The sequence below is a fragment of the Aethalodelphis obliquidens genome, unplaced genomic scaffold (genome assembly GCF_003676395.1).
Source record: "Aethalodelphis obliquidens isolate GAN/ISIS:26980383/991018 unplaced genomic scaffold, ASM367639v1 scaffold21, whole genome shotgun sequence".
NCBI lineage: Eukaryota > Metazoa > Chordata > Mammalia > Artiodactyla > Delphinidae > Aethalodelphis > Aethalodelphis obliquidens.
In genome coordinates, this window is record NW_020837965.1 from 15,073,861 (window position 1) to 15,093,742 (window position 19,882).

General features: G+C 40.8%; 1 protein-coding gene across 3 annotated transcripts in view; it reads right to left on the bottom strand.

Annotated features, from left to right (window-relative positions):
* NRDE2 (NRDE-2, necessary for RNA interference, domain containing) overlaps window positions 1-11,453 on the bottom strand; it is a 46,738-nt gene extending 35,285 nt beyond the window's left edge. For 2 of the 3 annotated variants that reach the window (XM_027120311.1, XM_027120312.1), the window contains exon 1: window positions 10,535-10,665. In XM_027120311.1, the coding sequence (XP_026976112.1) occupies window positions 10,535-10,598 (64 nt within the window). In that variant the 5' untranslated portion in view covers window positions 10,599-10,665. Of the gene's footprint in view, window positions 1-10,534; window positions 10,666-11,333 lie in introns of those variants that run through there. The other variant, XM_027120313.1, reaches the window with a different exon arrangement.
* Between the last annotated feature and the right edge of the window lie 8,429 nt (window positions 11,454-19,882).

The following is a 19,882-nucleotide window of genomic DNA, read 5'->3' on the forward strand; positions in this document are numbered from 1 at the left end:
AAAAAAAAAAAAAAAAAAAAAGCGTGCCATTATCTAGGTATAAAGTACTACTTTATAATTCTTCCAGTCTTCATTGTAAATTCAGATTTAATCATTAAAGAATGGAATATCTACTATGTGTCCAGGCACAGTTCCAGGCTTTGGAGGCACAGTGGTGAACAAGTCCCTGCTCACGTGGTGCTTATACTTAATCATAACATTAACTGTTCATGTAATACATTTGCATTCTTAAATTTTAGTTACACAGAATCCTGGAAAGTTATCTGAGATCAAAAGATGCTTTATTAATCAGATTGCAAAGTCCTTTTCTATATTTACTTACATCTTCAAATAATTTACAAATACCAATTATGTATTTAGATAACTGTGCTAATACCAAGCAGGATGTAACACGTTACAGAGAAGACTAGCAGGATACCACATGCCTAGGGTTTAAGATAGAGAAGATGACTAGCTAACAAATCTTTTGTCCCGGCAGGTTAGTAAGTAAATCACAGGTTGAAACTTACCTGGAAATTAGCACCCTGCTATACACATACACACATCTAAGAAGGGAAGAAGAGTGGAAGTATCAGGCAGAAAAACCACTTTAGAACTACTGCCTAACAAAACCAGGCAGGTATCTACAAAAACCACATCATGTGTAATTTTACAGAAAAAAATATAATGTATCATCACTGAATACTTCAAGCTGAAATGCTTTTTGCGATTATATAAGTTTATTATATAATTCTATTTCTCCATCACTAGTGAAAATGCTTTAATTCAATTCCACTATAGATGGAGGGAAGAAGGAATTGTCATGAATAGATTTAAATTTTAAAAACAAATTTTGGGGGGCTTCCCTGGTGGCGCAGTGGTTGTGAGTCCGCCTGCTGATGCAGGGGACACGGGTTCGTGCCCTGGTCCGGGAGGATGCCGCATGCCGCGGAGCGGCTGGGCCTGTGAGACATGGCCGCTGAGCCTGCACGTCTGGAGCCTGTGCTCTGCAACGGGAGAGGCCACAGCAGTGAGAGGCCCGCGTACCGCAAAAAAAAAAAAAACAAACAAATTTTGGGGACTTCCCTGGTGGCAGAGTGGTTAAGAATCCACCTGCCAATGCAGGGAACACGGGTTTGATCCCTGGTCCAGGAAGATCCCACATGCCACAGAGCAACAAAGTCTGCGCCACAGCTGCTGAGCCTGCACTCTAGGGCTCATGAGCCACAACTACTGAGCCCGCGTGGCACAACTACTGAAGCCCGTGCACCTAGAGCTCATGCTCCGCAACAAGAGAAGCCACTGCAATGAGAAGCCCGCGCACCGCAACGAAGAGTAGCCCCCACTCACCACAACTAGAGAAAGCCCGCGCACAGCAACGAAGACCCAACACAGCCAAAAATAAATAATTTTTTTAAAAAATTAAAAAGTTAAAAAAATAAAAACAAATTTTGAACCACAGGTGGATAAAATACTCTTGTTCTACACCCATTCCCCATTGTATTAGGCTTTCCCCTGCTTTTCCAAAGTTCACCGTATGGCACTTTCCTCTTATGAAAGACCTTCAACTAGTACCTATTTTCACTAGCCAAAATCCGAAAAGGATTTTCGCTTTTACCAAAAAAAAAAAAAAAAAAAAAAGGCGAAAAGCAAAAGTAGCCTTCAGTGTTTGTGTTGCAGCGAGCCTTCAGAGAGGCAGTGAGCACCCCAAGCAGCAACAGTGGCCTCACCAAGCTCCCTCCCCAGGAAGGAGCTCAGCATCAAGCCGCCATAGCTTTGAACTATGTCTGTGAGTATCTGTGCTTTATCCTGATTTACTCTGTGCATCCGTTAGCAAGATGTGTCCTGAAGTAACTGTTTCTTCACTGTACATCATTTCAGCTTAGGACAGCTTTCATCAGAACGCTGCCCTACCTTCAGATAGTGGGGGAAACCTGTATAACAAAATAGCACTGATTATGAGTTTACGTAAACTCAGAGGCAAGCACCATCCCTTCAGTGATAATTCAAAAGACATTTCTAGGGCTCTACAGCATACATATTAGGGAAGGGGGTTATTCCTTTAAAAAGAAGGAGCCAAGCTCTTTGTTTTGATGGAAACACTTGATTCCTGACAGAATCTGAGAGCACAAGCATTTGTACAAACAGCACTGGCAAACATGACTAAACTGCATTTAAGACAGTGAGTACAGAGAATCTAAGCAAAGTCAGCCTTTCCACAGAGTTAAGCTACGATTTGAAGAGAACCAGGGATCCCAAAGGTAATGTTTAAACAACCAAACCCCAAAGTACAATATCACAGTGTGGTTTATAATACAATTTCCGGTGTCAGAAGGACCTGCGTTCAAACACTGGCTTTAAAGTTCATTAGTTGTGCAACTCGGAACAAAAAGCCTAATCTCTCCAAGTATTCTCCTTTCATCCAGCACCTTTTCCCTGAGAGCCAGGCATGGACAAACCCAGGACAGCCCTCAGGGAGGGGACACACTGGCAGTCATTTACATGCAATTAGACAACGCCAAGATAAAGAAAAGTTACAGGGTATAATGAGAGCACACAGCTGGGTTCCGTAGTCCATACTAGGTATGGATCAGAGAAAGCTGCCTGGGAGAACAGCTCAATAAGACCTAAAGGATGAGAAAAAAAGTAGGCAAATATGCTCCTAGGAAGCATCTAGGCAGGGGAAATGGCTTATACAAAGGCCTGAAAGCAGAAAGCATGACTCTCTGGGAAACAGGAGGGAGCTGCTATGGCTGGACCACTGGGAGTGAGGGGGTGGGGCGGGGGGAGCAAAATGAAGCCAGAGAGGTTCAGGGGCCTAAGAAACCCTATCAGAGTTTGTGTTTACCCTAGGAGCAATGGGGAAATGCTTGAGTTTGTGGCAAGGGTGACAAAATCAGGCCTACGGTTCAAAAGATCAGCAGCAAAGAGTAGTGTTTAAGCACACACATTGTGAAGCTAGATGGCTTGAGCTCAAATCCTGCTTCTGTGCCTGTTTCCTCCTCCCTAAAAATGCTGACAATAATACCGACTTCACAGGGTTGTTATGAGGATTCAGTGACTTAATATGTATTTGTAAAGCATTTAGACCAGTGAATGGCACATAGTGGTCTTTTTTAATTTATTTTTTTATTGAAGTATAGTTGATTTACAATGTTGTGCCCATCTCTGCTGTACAGCAAAGTGACTCAGTTATACACATACATTCTTTTTAATATTCTTTTCCATTATGGTTTTTCCCAGGATATTGAATATAGTTCCCTGGGCTATACAGTAGGACCTTGTTGTTTATCCATTTTATATACAATAGTTTGTATCTACTAACCCCAAACTCCCAATCCATCCCTCCCCCACCCCCCCTCCCCTGGCAACCACAAGTCTGTTCTCTATGACTGTCTTTTCTGTTTTGTAGGTCGGTTCATCTGTGCCATATTTTAGCTTCTACATATAAGTGATAGCATATAGTATTTCTCTTTCTTTTTCTGACTTACTTCATTTAGTACAATGATCTCTAGGTACATCCATGTTGTTGCAAATGGTATTATTTCATTCTTTTTTTATGGCTGAGTAATATTCCATTGTATATATGTGCCACATCTTCTTTATCCATTCATCTGTTGATGGACATTTAGGTTGCTTCCATGTCTTGGCTACTGTGAATAGTGCTGCGATGAACATAGGGTTGCATGTATCTTTTTGAATTATAGTTTTGTCCAGATATATGCCCAGAAGTTACATTGCTGGGTCATATGATAGTTCTATTTTTAGTTTTCTGAGGAACCTCCATACTGTTTTCCACAGTGGCTACACCAACTTACCTTCTCACCAACTTACATTCCCACCAACAGTATAAGAGGGTTCCCTTTTCTCCACACCCTCTCCAGCATTTGTTATTTGTACAGTTTTTAATGATGGCCATTCTGACCAGTGTGAAGTGGTACCTCATTGTAGCTCTGATTTGCATTTCTCTAATGATTAGCAATGTTGAGCATCTTTCCATGTGTCTATCAGCCATCTGTATGTCTTCTTTGGAGAAATGTCTATTTAGGTCTTCTGCCCAGTTTTCAATTGGGTTGTTTGGTTTTTTGCTGTTGAGTTGTATGAGTTGTTGGTGTATCTTGGAAATTAAGCCCTTGTTGGTCGCATCATTTGCAAATATTTTCTCCCATTCTGTGGGTTGTCTTTTCATTTTGTTTATGGTTTCCTTTGCTGTTCAAAAGCTTGTAAGTTTGATTAGGTCCCATTTGTTTAGTTTTGTTTTTATTTCTATTGTCTTGGGAGACTGACCTAAGAAAATACTGGTACGATTTATATCAGACACACATAGTGTTTTTAAATAAGTAGTTTTGAAATTCTGGCTGTGGTGTGGAGAGCGGTTCAGGGAGTGACTATTTAGAAGGCCGTTGTAATGATCCAGGGGATGACTGTGGTGAAAATTATGCAGTGGCAGTGAGAATAGAGGGAAACTAACGAATTTAAGAGTTATTTGGAAAGACTGGATGAAGAACTGAATGGGGGGAACAGGAAGTTGAGGTATGTGTCTAACTTTTGGCCTGGAAGAATGGTGGTGCCATTTTCTGACATGTAGACACAGGAAGAAAAGCAGGTTTCAGGTAAAAAGACAATGTGTGCAGTTTCTTCCCCCAATATAAATAATAACCTGCTTCATATGCCTCATATCTTCCAGCCCAACTCTGTCTGAATATTCAACCCCCAAGCAACAATGTTTTAGAGTAGACAAGCCTAATAAATCTGATGGTGTAGAAAGAAAAGCTCGAGAATTGGAGGGATCACACACTGCAGTCTTTCTGCTGCTCCTAACACAAGGGAGGCGCTGGATACCTGTTTGTTGACAGAATGAATGTTACTGAATTTAGCCTCCCCAAAACACTTACTGAGCGTGATGCCTGCTTAAATCCTGGCCTAACTCTTAACAGGACCGAGAGAGCGGCGAACAGAGCCTCTCTCACCTGCTTTGGTATTGCTCATCTTTCCTGTCCAGGAGTTTTTTGTTTGTTTTTGTTTTTGTTTTTAATTGAAACTCTGCACACACCAGTACTAGCACCATCTTATATTTTTATCACATTTTATAGTGTAAGGCCAAAAGTACAGTGCTTCTATTTTTAACAGCAAAAGACCAGAAACAGTCAAAATGTCCTTAATAGGGACTGACAGAATAAAGTATGTGACATCCACACTATGGAGCTCTGTGGACCAGTCAAAAGAAGTGAGGAAGACTTCTATACTCCACTGTAGAGTGATGTCTGGGATTTTAGGTAAAATGCAGAATAATATGCATTTAAGAAACAGAAGTGTGGGCTTCCCTGGTGGCGCAGTGGTTGAGAGTCCGCCTGCCGATGCAGGGGACACGGGTTCGTGCCCCTGTCTGGGAAGATCCCACATGCCGCGGAGCGGCTGGGCCCGTGAGACATGGCCGCTGAGCCTGCGTGTCCGGAGCCTGTGCTCCGCAACGGGAGAGGCCACAACAGTGAGAGGCCCGCGTACCGCAAAAAAAAAAAAAAAGAAAGAAAAAAAAAGAAACCAAAGTGGAGGGGGGAGGAGAGATAAATTTGGGACTTGGAATTAACAGATATACATTACTATATATAAAATAGAGAAACGATGAGGACCTATTGTATAGCACAGGGCACTATATTCAATATCTTGTAATAACCTATAATGGAAAAGAATCGGAAAAAGTATATATATATATATATATGTATGTATGTATAACTGAATCAATTTGCTGCATATTTGAAACACTGTAAATTAACTATACTTTAATAAAAAAACAAAAAATTTAAAAAAAGAAACAGAACGGAAATGTAGTTGCTCATGTTAAGGAAGAAAGAAATGGAAGGATATCATTGATTACTAAAAATTCTAAACTGTAGGGGAAAGCTGGAGAATTGAGATGGAGGTTTATTCTCCGAAAATAACTGGGTTATACGTATTTTCAACTTTAGAACCATGTAAATGTTTCACAACATTACAAAACGGGACCAAATCAAAAAGAAGAAAAACACAATCCCCCGAAGTTAAAAACAAATATACCTAATTGTATATCAAACTGGTAATGAAACCACACAGAGAATTATTTCAAATGAATTTAAAACACAGTAATTTGACAGCACATGGGTTGTGGGATACAGCGTAGGGACAAATAGAACCATAAAGAAATAGTGAACTATTTAGTATTAGTCATATTACTATTGTTATTTTGGACCTATACATAATTGGACTAATGACACTAAGAACTAATATTTTCAGCATAAGAGGAAATGAATATAAATAGTAAATCAAAGAAATCAATTAAAAATCTCATAATCTTAAACTTGGATTAGAAATATCAGTATGAAGTCATGATGTATTTTTCTCTTTCTGGTTCTGGCCATTGAAAATGTTTAGAAGTAATGACAACCCAGTGCCATGAGTACTCCCAACATCCAATTTGTGGTTTTAACATACCCATACCATTTTCCACTAAAAGAAACCAGGGTTCCTTTGAGAAATGGTCAATTCCAGACCATAATAAAACATGTAAGCGATGAGCTCTGAGCAGCTTTTAGGGCAGAAAGCAAGGAAGTGATTAAAGACAACGGGTTTATGCTAAAAAGACACAGGCCCAACTTGATCAAGGCCCCATTAGCCAAAAATGGGACAATTTGAGCATTAGAAAACAGTATTCGCAATGGACTGAAATATAAGTATGTTAAAAATTCATGAGTTCATAATTAAAGGGAGTGGGGGGAGAAACACCTCACTTGTCACCTCTAAAAGTTGCCAAGACCCAAACTTGTTATTCTGTAAACTGACAAAAGGAACAAACCAAGTATTCATCCTGTCCTTCCTGCCTGAACTGTATTTCAGGGTATCCCAACAGTGTTGAGAAAAAGTTCTTTATAGGATAACTGATACTAATAAATATAGGAGGAATGCTAAAAACGGAAAATACCCATTTTGTAACCCCAATGAAATGGTGGATCTAAGCAATAATCATAAATGGCTGCAAAAATCATTAGGTGAAAGACTGATGGGCAGCTTCATAATGGATGAATCAGGCCATCCAGGAATCCACTGATCAATCTTACTACTAAAAGGGAGAAAACTGGACAGCTCATCTTCCTGATTTGGCTCAACAGCAAGTGTAGAGCACACCCAATGAGGTATTTTCAACTAAAAAAATTGTACCTGAATCTAATTAACTCTCTACATCTAACTACCAGTTTACAGGAAATGCTAGGGTAGAGAAGCATGTTAAATGACACCATAAGGATTTGGTGGGAAATGTCTATAGGACAAATGATGCAGTTTCCTCAACAAATCACAAGGGAAAATAGAAGGGAGGGAGAAATTGTTTTATATTTTTTAAAAAGACCTAAGAGACCATATCCAAAATGCAGTGTTGGATTTCTTTGGATACTGACTTGAAGAAACCAACTGTAAAAGGCCATTTTTGAAACAACTCTGGAGATTTGAACATTGACTGACAACTAGATGATATTAAAGAATTATAGTTAAGTTTCATTATGGCTAATAACGTTGTGTTTAAATTTTTAAAAATACAGTACTTTATAAAAAGCTCTTAACATTCTCTAACACCATACACAAAAATAAACCCAAAGTGGATTAAAGACCTAAAACGTAAGACCGGATGCTGTAAAACTCTTAGAGGAAAACACAGGCAGAACACTCTCTGATATACACTGCAGCAATATCTTTTTGGATCCACCTCTTAGAGTAATGAAAATAAAAACAAAAATAAACAAATGGGACCTCATTAAACTTAAAAGCTTTTGCACAGCAAAGGGAACCATAAACAAAACGAAAAGACAACCCACAGAATGGGAGAAAACATTTGCAAACAATGTGACCGACAAGGGATTCATCTCCAAAATATACAAACAGCTCCTACATATAGCTCATATTGATACAGCTCAATACCAAAAAAGTAAACAACCCAATCAAAAAAAAAGAAAAAATGGGCACAAAATCTAAATAGACATTTCTCCGAAGAAGACATACAGATGAACAAAAAGCACATGAAAAGATGCTCAGCTTCGCTAATTATTAGAGAATTGCAAATCAAAACTACAGTGAGGTATCAACTCACACCGGTCAGGATTGTCATCATCAAAAAGTCTATAAACAGGGCTTCCCTGGTGGCGCAGTGGTTGAGAGTCCGCCTGTCGATGCAGGGGACACGGGTTCGTGCCCCGGTCCAGAAAGATCCCACATACCGCGGAGCGGCTAGGCCCGTGAGCCATGGCCGCTGAGCCTGCGCGTCCGGAGCCTGTGCTCCGCAACGGGAGAGGCCACAACAGTGAGAGGCCCGCGTACCGCAAAAAAAAAAAAAAAAGTCTATAAACAATAAGTGCTGGAGAGGGTGTGGAGAAAAGGGAACCCTCCTACACTGCTGGTGGGAATGTAAATTGATACAGCCACTATGGAGAACAGTATGGAGGTTCCTTAAAAAACTAAAAATAGAACTACCATATGATCCAGCAATTCCACTACTGGGCATATACCCTGAGAAAACCATATTTCGAAAAGATACATGCACCCCAGTGTTCACTGCAGCGCTATTTACAATAACCAAGACATGGAAGCAACCTAAATGTCCATCAACAGATGAATGGATAAAGACGATGTGGTGCATATATACAATGGAATATTACTCAGCCATAAAAGAGAGTGAAATAATGCCATTTGCAACAACATGGATGGACCTAGAGATTATCGTAGTAAATGAAGTCAGAGGAAGAGAAAGACAAACACCATATGCTATCACTTATATGTGGAATCTAAAAAATGATACAGATGAACTTATTTACAAACCAGAAACAGACTCACAGACTTAGAAAACAAACTTATGGTTACCAAAGCAGAAAGGTGGGGGGTGAGGAATAAATTAGGAGGTTGAGATTAACATATATACATTACTATACATAAAATGGATAATCAACAAGGACCTACTGTATAGCACAGGGAACTCTACTCAATACTCTGTCATAACCTATATGGGAAAAGAATCTGAAAAAGAATAGATATATGTATAACTAAATCATCTTGTTGTACACCTGGAATTAACACATTTTAAATCAACTACACTGCAATATAAAATAAAAATTAAAAAAACAAAACGAAAATAAATAAATTTTAAAAGAATAAAAAGCTCTTTTGCAATCATTACCCCGATGCTGGGTACCCAGAAGATGTCCAATAAACACTGGTTAAGATAAATGACAACAGCAACACTCCCCTTTAACCTGCCACTTCACCCTCCCAAAATAAAAGGATTACTCCTTGGCCTGTTATTCAAGTCAGTACCATCCCTCATCACCAGTTCCAACCATATTTCCCAAGGTGCCTCCTTACACCTCTACATTTCCAGACAAATTGAACTACCTGCAGTTTTTTGCAGAGGTCTCATGTTTTCCTTCGTGCGTGCCTTTGAAGGCCCTGGAATGCCCTTCCACTATCTCTTTGTCCAAATCTACCCTCTTGAAGACCCATCTCCAAAGTTAGCTCCTATATAATGCTTTATTTGAACTTCCCCACAGAAGTCATTATTCCGCTGGTTCACCTGTGTCATCTATAACATTCCCACCTTGTATGTACTGTTACTTTTTTGTTAAGTACTTACTATTGGTCTGTACATTCAGCTAATATTTATCGAACACCTACTACACTTTGGGCCTGTGCTAGGGGTTAACGATGCTGCAATGAATAGACAAACACTGTTCCTGACTACGTGGATGTTACGGTCTAGTAAAGGATGACCAAAATTACACTAGTTATATAAGAAATTACTCACAATTATGAGAAGTATACCAAAAAAAGAAATGTAGGAATTACGACTGGATACGATAAAGGTGTCAGACACAGCTGGACTCCGCCACATAAGGGCATGATTTAGGATTAATCACTTTAAATTACAATTCACTATGTGCCACAGCTTTTACAATGCAGATCTGGGAACGCTTAAGGCCTAAATAAAATATGTAATGCCATTACCTGACCTACAGTCGACCCTCAATAAATAAATGTTAGTTCTTATTCCCAGCAGCTGTGCCCATCTGGAGAGAAACTGTGTTTGATTAGCCTTTGGATCCTAATTCTCTAGCTCTTGGTCTGCCAAAAGATATGAGTCCAATAAACAATTCAGAAATAAGGAGAACAGAGAAGGAAAAAAAGCTGTAATAAGAACACCCAGCATTTGCATCAGGAGTCTCCCCGAGATGTGGAGTACCATTGTTTCCATTTTACAGGTGAAGTAACTGAGGCTGGGGGGAGAAACGGGGCTCAACAATATGATTACATGGAAGTCCCAGCTCCGAAGCCTCTCCCGGTCTGTCTTTCTCCTTTTGGACTCTACAACTCTAGCCCAGAAACCCGGACGAGCGCCGCTGCTCCTCCCACAAGGCTTTGCAGCACCGCGGAGAACTCTGGGATACAAATGAATAAACAAATCCAAGGCAAGGGCGAGACCTGGGCCCGAGAAACTCCGCCCTAAGCCCACCAAGTACCTTCTTCATCCCTTTTGTGTGCTTACCTTTCCTGGGGCTCCCGCTCTCGGGCTCCTCACTAACACCCGCAAAGGCGGGGAACAGCGCCATGATCACAGGCCACACCGCCTTTTCACTCCACAAAAATGGCGGCGGGAAGCCGAGGCCGGTAGTAAGGCCCTTGCGGTCGGTGTGCACTCTGGGAAGTGTAGTTTTCCCGTCGGTCCTTTGGCTTGTACCCAAACCGCGGGGGCGGGGCGGAATGAAAGGGGAAGGGGCGTGATGGGGGAGGGGCGGAAGGGACCACTTCCCAGTAATTAGTACCGTCAGGCTTCTGTGAGAACCAGAAAATGCTGAGACTGGAGGTGCAACTGTTCAGAGCACAAAGTTCAAGGAAGTTGGGATTCTGATTACACCCCAGAGTTCACACCATGGCTTCCTGAGTCAAATCAAATTCCCTAAGCTTCAGGGTTTTTTTTGGGTTTTGGGTTTTTTTTTTTTGCGCGGGCCTCTCACTGTTGTGGCCTCTCCCGTTGCGGAGCACAAGCTCCGGACGCGCAGGCTCAGCGGCCATGGCTCATGGGCCGAGCCGCTCCGCGGCATGTGGGATCTTCCCGCATCGGCGCACGAACCCGTGTCCCCTGCATCGGCAGGCGGACTCGCAACCACTGCGCCACCAGGGAAGACCTAAGCTTCAGTTTTGATGAAATAAAAATTTGTATTTTAAGGCAAGATAAAAATTTAAACAAAATTTTTCTCTGCCCATTTGTACCTCCTCCCTCCCATCTAGTGTGCATCCTGCATCTGCATTATGCATTAACCAGACCTCCGCAATGGCAGAAATACCTGCTCAGCCATAAAGATCAATTTTTCTGGTGGCAGCTGGGTAATTCCTCAGAAGATAACATTCCTTTCTCAATCCTGTAAGGGGTCATCTATGACCCACCACTCACCCTGTATGTGTAGGCATCTTTGGTGAACTTTATGTACAATGCCAATATGTCATTTCCCTTAAAGATAGTGATTGGTGCAGAACAGATGGGTCAGACGACCTGCGGAGAGTACTGGGCCACACCTTATGGAAGTTCTTGGCTTAAATGCATATTTATGAACTTAATGTTACTAGCTATATTACTTGTTTTCTGTCTATTCTATAAGATTATTGTTTCCTGCATTACCAAATGTGTGACTGAGTCTCAGATAAAATTAATGATGAATAGATGCCTTGAAGTGATTGATCAAATACATAGTTCTATAAGATCAATGATTGTAATAGTGTAACTCTAGATACGGGAAAAAGCAACAAGAGGGAACCATTTCCTGGACCATAGAAGACTAGTAAGACAGGCAGTCCAGAGGCTTTTGGTTACTGTTAAAGGGGCCTAGTCCAGTAACAGTACCTTGAGGGGCCTATCAATCACAGCTTTGCTTGACCTGGGAATGAGCACTTCTGGCACCTTGGGACAAAGTGGTCATGAAATGCCTCCCAAACCTTGGTCAAAATTAAGACCAAAAGGGAGGGGATTGTAAAATAAAGAATGTCACCCACCATCCAGTTCTACAAGAATCAAGTCACTAGCCACTGCGGTCACTGAAAGGAATCCCTGAAAGGAATTCAGGGCAAGCATCCGGATGAGGCACTTTTGTGCTCTGGGAGAACTGATAGAACTGGCCCTCAGATAGTTAGATATTTTCAGGTGAAAATTTTATGAAGCCAGTTTCTTGCACCTTCCAATAATTGGAAAAGCTCTAAAACCATTAACTAAGATATCTTTTCCTCCCAAATAGCAGTAACCTTCTATCAAGATGAGAGTTTGCATGTAACCCTTCACCAAAATCACATACATTCTGGCCTCATACTGTATCTCTTCAGAACAGTTCTCAGAGCTGTCTGGGAGATTGTCTCCTGTATTATAATCCTCAGTTTGGCTCAAACAAAACTTTCCATTTCTTTCTTAGATTGACAATTGATTAAGTTTTTTGTGTGGACAGTTTCTTCTGCAAAATGTTTTGAAGGTTAAATTAGCATAGAGGTAAAGTGCTTAGGCTTGTGCCTGGCTCGTGGAAAGCACTTAATACAAGTTAGCTTTTATGTGAGTTCTGACTGCAAGTCTGACTCAAAGCCTTGTGAGATATCCAAACTTCAATCAATTTATCATTTTAAATATTTTAGAAATACAAAAGAATTCAAGGTCTTCTCAAGTTCAAAGGTCTTTGCTGGTTAGAAAATATATTTACCCACTTATGAAGTATTCTTGACTTTAAAAAAATTGAATCTGAATCTAATGAAGACTGCTACCAGAAATATATGAGTAAAGGAACAATTTAAAGAGCTCATACCACCTAGAAGCAATCAGCCAAATTCGGAGTGTAGGAAATTATAGAAAACAACCCAGTTTCTTCAACGAATCAACATCTTTAAGGGGGTGGGAGATTGAAATAGATTAAAAGGTTTTAGAGATATATCAACCAAATGCAATATACGGCCTCTTTATGATTCTGGTTGGAAGAATTGTAAAAATTCTGTTTTTGAGACAGATGGAGAAATTAGAACTCGACAGAATATTAGATGACATCAGGTAATTCGTATTAATTCTGTTAGATGTACTAATGTACTAATGGCACTGAGGTTACTTTTTAAAAGTTCTTATATATCAGAGATATATAGTGAAGTATTTGCAGGTGAAAATAAATAAATGAAAATATATTTGGGGGGTGGTGGAGTCCCAGGGAGTTCAAAGATCTTTAGTTAGGAAATAGATTAAGAGTGGGAGATGCAAATCAAGTCAAAGGATGGATGGACTCTTGTGAAAGCTGCAGACCTGTGTGAGAATTAGGTTGTGTGCGTCCAAAATGAGCACCCTTCAAGTTTTTGTTTGTTTGTTTTGGGTTCTTTTGCGGTACGCGGGCCTCTCACTGTTGTGGCCTCTCCCATTGCGGAGCACAGGCTCCGGACGCGCAGGCTCAGCGGCCATGGCTCACGGGCCTAGCCGCTCTGCGGGATGTGGCATCTTCCCAGACCGGGGCACGAACCCGTGTCCCCTGCATGGGCAGGCAGACTCTCAACCACTGTGCCACCAGGGAAGCCCACCCTTCAAGCTTTGAAGGCCTCTACACATTGCTTACAAAAAGAGACTTAGTATGACGATATGAGCAGCAAAAGTCTGCAACTTTCAGGTTCTACCAAAATCTCTGGCTCTAAGGTCCCTCAGTTAATCGGAACAGCTTCCGCCTCCCTTAGCAGACACCTCTCTTAGCAGACTCCCCTGGCTGCTGCGTTCCCCACCGCTTCGCATCCTTCCATTCCAGAAGAGCAACTAATGTGGAAGGGTTAGGAGAATCAGGGCCATAATCGTAACGTTTTTGTCCAAGAAGGAATCTGGGCATATTAGATATTTTCTGTACTACAGATGGGGAAGAGAATTTGGCTTAAGAGACGGCTTATAAGCAAAATTTAAAAGTGTGTAATCGAGTAACTGCTTTAGATTCCTGATTTTAAGTCGAAATTTTATGAAGTTTAGGCAAAGTTTCAGACCATCGAATAATTTAAAGTTTACCATACTTTTAGGTATAATTGATTACCTTTGTAAAAATTAATACTTGAAGAAGATTGATGTATTGTCAGGTAACTGAAGTACCCAAAGAGGAAATAAAACGTATTACGTTTATAAATTTATATAAGATGCATAAATGCTAAGCCAGCAAACTTTTTCTTAAAGGGCCAGATAGTAAATATTTTAGGTTTTGTGGGCCAGAGGGTCTGTGCCACAGCTACTCAATTTTGCCACTGTATTGGGAAAGCAGCCAGAGATAATAAATGTTAAATGAATGGACATGGCTGTGTTCTAATAAAACTTTATTTACAAAAACAAGTGGTGAGCCCACAGGCCATCATTTGCCAATCCCAAAGAGGCCTGTATTACATTGGGAAGTGTTTCATTAGCTACTTTTATAAACTGAAGCAAACATTATTCAAGATCCCTAAAAATTATTGCTAAAATAACAAATGAAATATGTAATCTGAACTTGAACATTTAAGAACATTATTCTTCAATTAAATCATTTATTCCTTTATATCCAACAACCAGTTTTCAGGAAATGAAAGGACAAAGGAACATCATAAACACCACCAGGGGATACAATCAGCAAAATCCTGATTTTGGGAAACCGTGTGGAACAAACTACCTGCTTGCTTTCTTTCTCTCTGTTTCTCTGTTGGCTGTGTTGGGTCTTCATTGCTGTAAGCGGGCTTTCTCTATTTGCCGTGAGAGGGGAATACTCTGTGTTGCAATGCACAGGTTTCTCATTGCGGTGGCTTCTCTTGTTGCTGAGCACGGGCTCTAGGCGCACGGGCTTCAGTAGTTGTGGCTCGTGGGCTCTAGAGCGCAGGCTCAATAGTTGAGGCGCAGGGGCTTAGTTGCTCTGCAGCATGTGGGATCTTCCCAGACCAGGGCTCGAACTCGTGTCCCCTGCGTTGGCAGGTGGATTTTTTTGTTGTTGTTTTTTTTTGTTTTTTTGCGGTACGCGGGCCTCTCATTGTTGTGGCCTCTCCCGTTGCGGAGCACAGGATCCGGACGCGCAGGCTCAGCGGCCATGGCTCACGGGCCCAGCCGCTCCGCGGCATGTGGGATCTTCCGGACTGGGGCACGAACCTGTGTGCCCTGCATCGGCAGGCGGACTCTCAACCACTGCGCCACCAGGGAAGCCCTGGCAGGTGGATTCTTAACCACTGCGCCACCAGGGAAGCCCCCTGCTTTCTTTAACAAATAAAGTGCAAGGGAAAAAAATAAAGCAAGTACCCAAATGGAGACATGTATTAACAGAGACTTGAGAGGCATACTGACCAATAGTAATGCACAGATCTTATTTGGATTCTGATTCAAACATACTGTATACGTAAAATGATGACATTTACAAAACAGCTGAAAATGTGAACACTGGCTGGATATTTGATAAAATTAAGGGATTATTGTTCAAACTTTATAGACATGATAAATGTGTTATGGTTATATATTTTTTTAAAGAGTCCATATCTTTTAGAAATACATGCTGAACTATTGACAAGTAAAATGGTATATGCCTAGGATTTGCTTCAAATATGGGAGGGAATTAATTGGTGAAGGTATGGTTGAAACAACATTGGCCCTGAGTTTATAATTATTAAAGTTGGGTAATGTGAACATGGGGGTTCATACACTATTTTGGCCTTTTCTGTTAAGTATATTGAAATGTTTCATAATACAAAATTTGTAAACTGGAAATTTAAAAGCTTATTTTTTAAAAAACATAGCAGTGAAAAGGAACAAACTACTGATATACATAGCGACATGAATGAATCTCAAAATCTATGCTGGGTAAGAAAAGCCAGACACAGAAGAGTATTTACTGTATGACTCTGTTGATATAAAATTCTAGAAAATGCAAATTAATATATAGTGACAGAAAGTGGATCAGTGGCTTCCTGGCTCTGGGAGTAGAAGGAGGGATATTCTGTGTGGTGCAAGGAGAATCTCTTGGGAGTGATGAAAATGCTCTGTATCTTGATTGTGGTGGTGGTGGTTTCATAGATGTGAACCATCTGTTTTTTTTAAAAGCTTAGGAACACACTAAGGTTTTGAATTTGTTGTTTCAATAAACTGAACGCTAATCTTTTAAACCAGGATCAGCAAACTTTCTGAAAAGGGTCACATAGTAAATATTTTAGACATAGCAGGACATACGGTCTCTGTGGCAACTACACTGAAATCTGAATTTCAAAAATTTTCACGTCACAAAATATTATTCCCCTTTCTATTTTTTCCAACATTTATAAATGTAAAAACCATTCTCAACTCGTGGGCCATGCAAATCAGCGTGGGCCGATTTGACCCACGGCCATAGTTCACTGGACCCTTACAAACTTTTTACCATTAGACAAAAATAAAAGTAAACTTTTGAATAGTCTTTTCTGCACAGGAAAAACCACCCCAGAGAGCATGAAACGAACTCACTTAACGATTATTATTATTATCTGGGTATTTCCAGTGCACTTGGCCGGGTATTTCTTGGAATAAACCAACGTTTTCAAGTTATGATTTGGTTTTGCATGGAGCTTGACTAAAGGAAAAGAATGCACTGCTCAGCTACTTGTAAATGTTGCTATTCTTTGTAGTAGAGATTACTCACTCTAAATTCATAAGTTGCTGTTCTAGCATCTGTCACACTTTCTAATGTACACTCATTTAGCCTGTCTCACAGACCTTGATCACCCTCGGACACCAACAAGAGTGAATCTTTTCTCCAAAGCTGGGAGGAAAAGATGTGGGGCAGGGGGGGTTGTGCAGGAGAGATATATGAAAAGGGGCTGTATTTTAGTTGCAGAAGAGTTGGATGGGAGAGGTTATGCAATCTTGATCTCAGTAAAGTGGGCAGTCAGACTGGCCATGAAGAATGAAAAAGACGCGGGCATGAGGTAGGGGCTGAAAACCATAGAAAACAGCCTTTAAACGATGTCATAGAAGACACAACATGAACAAAAGGATTGCCAGGAGGCAGTTAGACACTATGTACGTAGGTGTAGGTACTCAGTAATTGTTTGTTGCCAAAATAGCACCTACATAATTCCCATTTACTTTTGGAGAAGGATATTATAGAAAAAAGAATAGGTAGTGGACACCTTTTGTTTTGCTTAATTAGCACCCTCTTTTCTGAATCCACAGGGTGGTCGTGTTAGTACAATGTGGCCTTACTGTCCTGGCCCCATCTGATTGGTCAGGGTGAGGATGTGACCCAACTTGGCCACGTCTATAGTTGGTCAGTGTTCAACACAGCTCTGACCCAATCCGGGCCAAGCAAAGTTCTTTTCCAGGAATTTTGGAGCTAGAACTGAGAAAGAGAAGCTTGTCTCTCTTTGTGTGTCTGGACTGCAAGATATAATAGCCCAGGAGCTGGTGGACAAGTAGAGGAAACCTGCTTGTAGAGAGAGAAGGATGAAAGCAGATGTGAGTTGGAGAAGAGGGGTACGGAACTCTAATTCTAGTTGTCCCTGGAGCCTCGGGTCTATGCTTGGATTCTGGAAAACAGCCCAACATCCCTTTCATGTATCCCTCATTTCAGTTAAACAGATTCCAGTTGACTTTCTGTCACTCACAACCAAAAGTCCTATGTGATACAGAATGAATGAGTGAATGAATGAATAAATGACATCATCTCTACACTCAAGGTCATAATCCCAGAGCCTAGAGGTGCTCCAATTAGTTTCAATGATGATGAGATTTTTAAACTGGTATAAATATTAATAAAGGGAAACCTCACTAAAATGGATTTGGGAGGCTAGAAGCAGGAGAGCTCTCATGCACATACCACTCAGTCTCAATTACAGGAAAAACCAGTCAATTACAGACCCCAACAAAAGAATCACCAACAAGAAGGAACCGTCAATTACAGGCCCCAACAGAAAAAGATGTACATTGCATCTCCTACATGAAATCTAATACCTCAGCAATTCAGCCAATGAGAAACCATCATTACCCCAAACTCTCACTTTCTCTAATGGACTTTCATTCAAAACAACACCCCTGGGCTTCTCTGGTGGCGCAGTGGTTAGGAGTCCTCCTGCTAATGCAGGGGACTCGGGTTCGAGCCCTGGTCGGGGAAGATCCCACGTGCCGTGGAACAGCTGGGCCCATGCGCCACAACTACTGAGCCTGCACTCTAGAGCCTGGGAGCCACAACTACTGAAGCCGGTGCGCCTGGAGCCCATGCTCTGCAACAAGAGAAGCCACCACAATGAGAAGCCAGTGCACTGCAACAACGAGTAGCCCCCGCTCTCAGCAACTAGAGAAAACCTGTGTGCAGCAGCAAAGACCCAGTGCAGCCAAAAATTAAATAAATGAATAAATTTATTAAAAAAAAAAAAACCTCCCAGTGCCCTCCTCTTTCCCTATAAAATAATGTTCTTCTCCTTTGTTTATTGGACTTGCCTATGGTTTTTGCTATAGCTTGTTTGTCCCAAATTGCAATTCCTCCGCTATCCCGAAATAAACATATTTGCTGGTTGAATAACTGCCTTTTATTTTTATGGTCAACATTGGCCTATGAAGAACATGTAAAAGCAAACTCTTTTCATCTTAAGAAGGAAGGAATCTTCACCCAGTAACTCTGGCAAACTGGAGAAACCGGTCTATCAACTCATTCAATCTTAAGGAATTTTCTGCTGGTCCCTATGAAGTAAAAGAAAGAAAATGTGCCTTTGGAAACCAGAGATATCAACAAGGAAATAAAAGAGCCTGAGCCATTTCATTGCTGTGATCTGCTTTCCCTTTTTTTTTTTAAGAGGAAGAAGGATGGCATGTCTTAGGTTGGAATGCCTTAATACGTGGACACAATTCCGAGCAATTGTTCTTCAGTCATGGCTAAAGTGGCCTATTTATGCCTAATCGCAGTTCACATACTCAAGAATCTGTCTGAATCTGTAAAGTTTTGAGAAGTGGTGCAGAAATTACGGAAGAGTGCCAGCAACAACGCTTAGTAATGATGTTAGCATCTAGAAGAGTCTCTAGGAGGAAACTCAGGTTTACTCTTCTATAAGGAAGGTTATGTGGTCAGGCTGAGGGCGTTGCCTAAGAGCTTTGGATAAAAGGGATTATAACCAGAGTTTTAAAAGGTTAAATGAATTTTCTTGTGTTAGCTTACTCTTAAACTAGCCTTTCTTCCCAAAATGCCCTGAACTTTCAGTCTCTGTTATGATTAGACTCTTCCAGAAAGTGATATGTTTTATAAGTTATACTGATAATGAAAGGGATCAGTGAAAAAACATAAGCCTTTTATTTTTTTAAGTAATTTTTAACAAGCAAATAGTTAAATCCCCACTAGTCAGGCTGCCTTTCTTTGACTAGGAAAGTGACATTTTTAAGAACTGGTTGGTCCCAGTTTCCATTCAAAAACTCCTTTTTCCTATTGACTTTTCTCTCCCTGGTGATTCTCCTGGCTTGTGGCAGCATGTCTTTTAAGTATGGGGCAAGCGTGGCCGGTTTATCTCCTCCCCTTCTTACTCCCATCTTTGCCTCTCTTTTCACTGCCTCCTCTCATTGCCAAAAAGAACAAAAATGTGCATTTTTTTCACCTGTAAATTTCCAGTTGCAAATGAAAGTATCTAAATTAAATTGGTTTCACCTTGTGCCCACCTATTTAGGAGTACAGAGAGGAATTATCCCCCCCTACCATTTTAAGCATGCAATACATGCTTGATACAAAAAAAAAAAAAAGGTTTAAACACTGGAAAGTATAAAGAAGATGGGGAATAATTGCCCATATTTTCATTACCCAAAGACAAATACTATTTTGGAGTATTTCTACAGAGGCCTTTTCTTTCTTTCTTTTATGTCTTTTTGGGGTCTTAGTTTATGGGTATATTT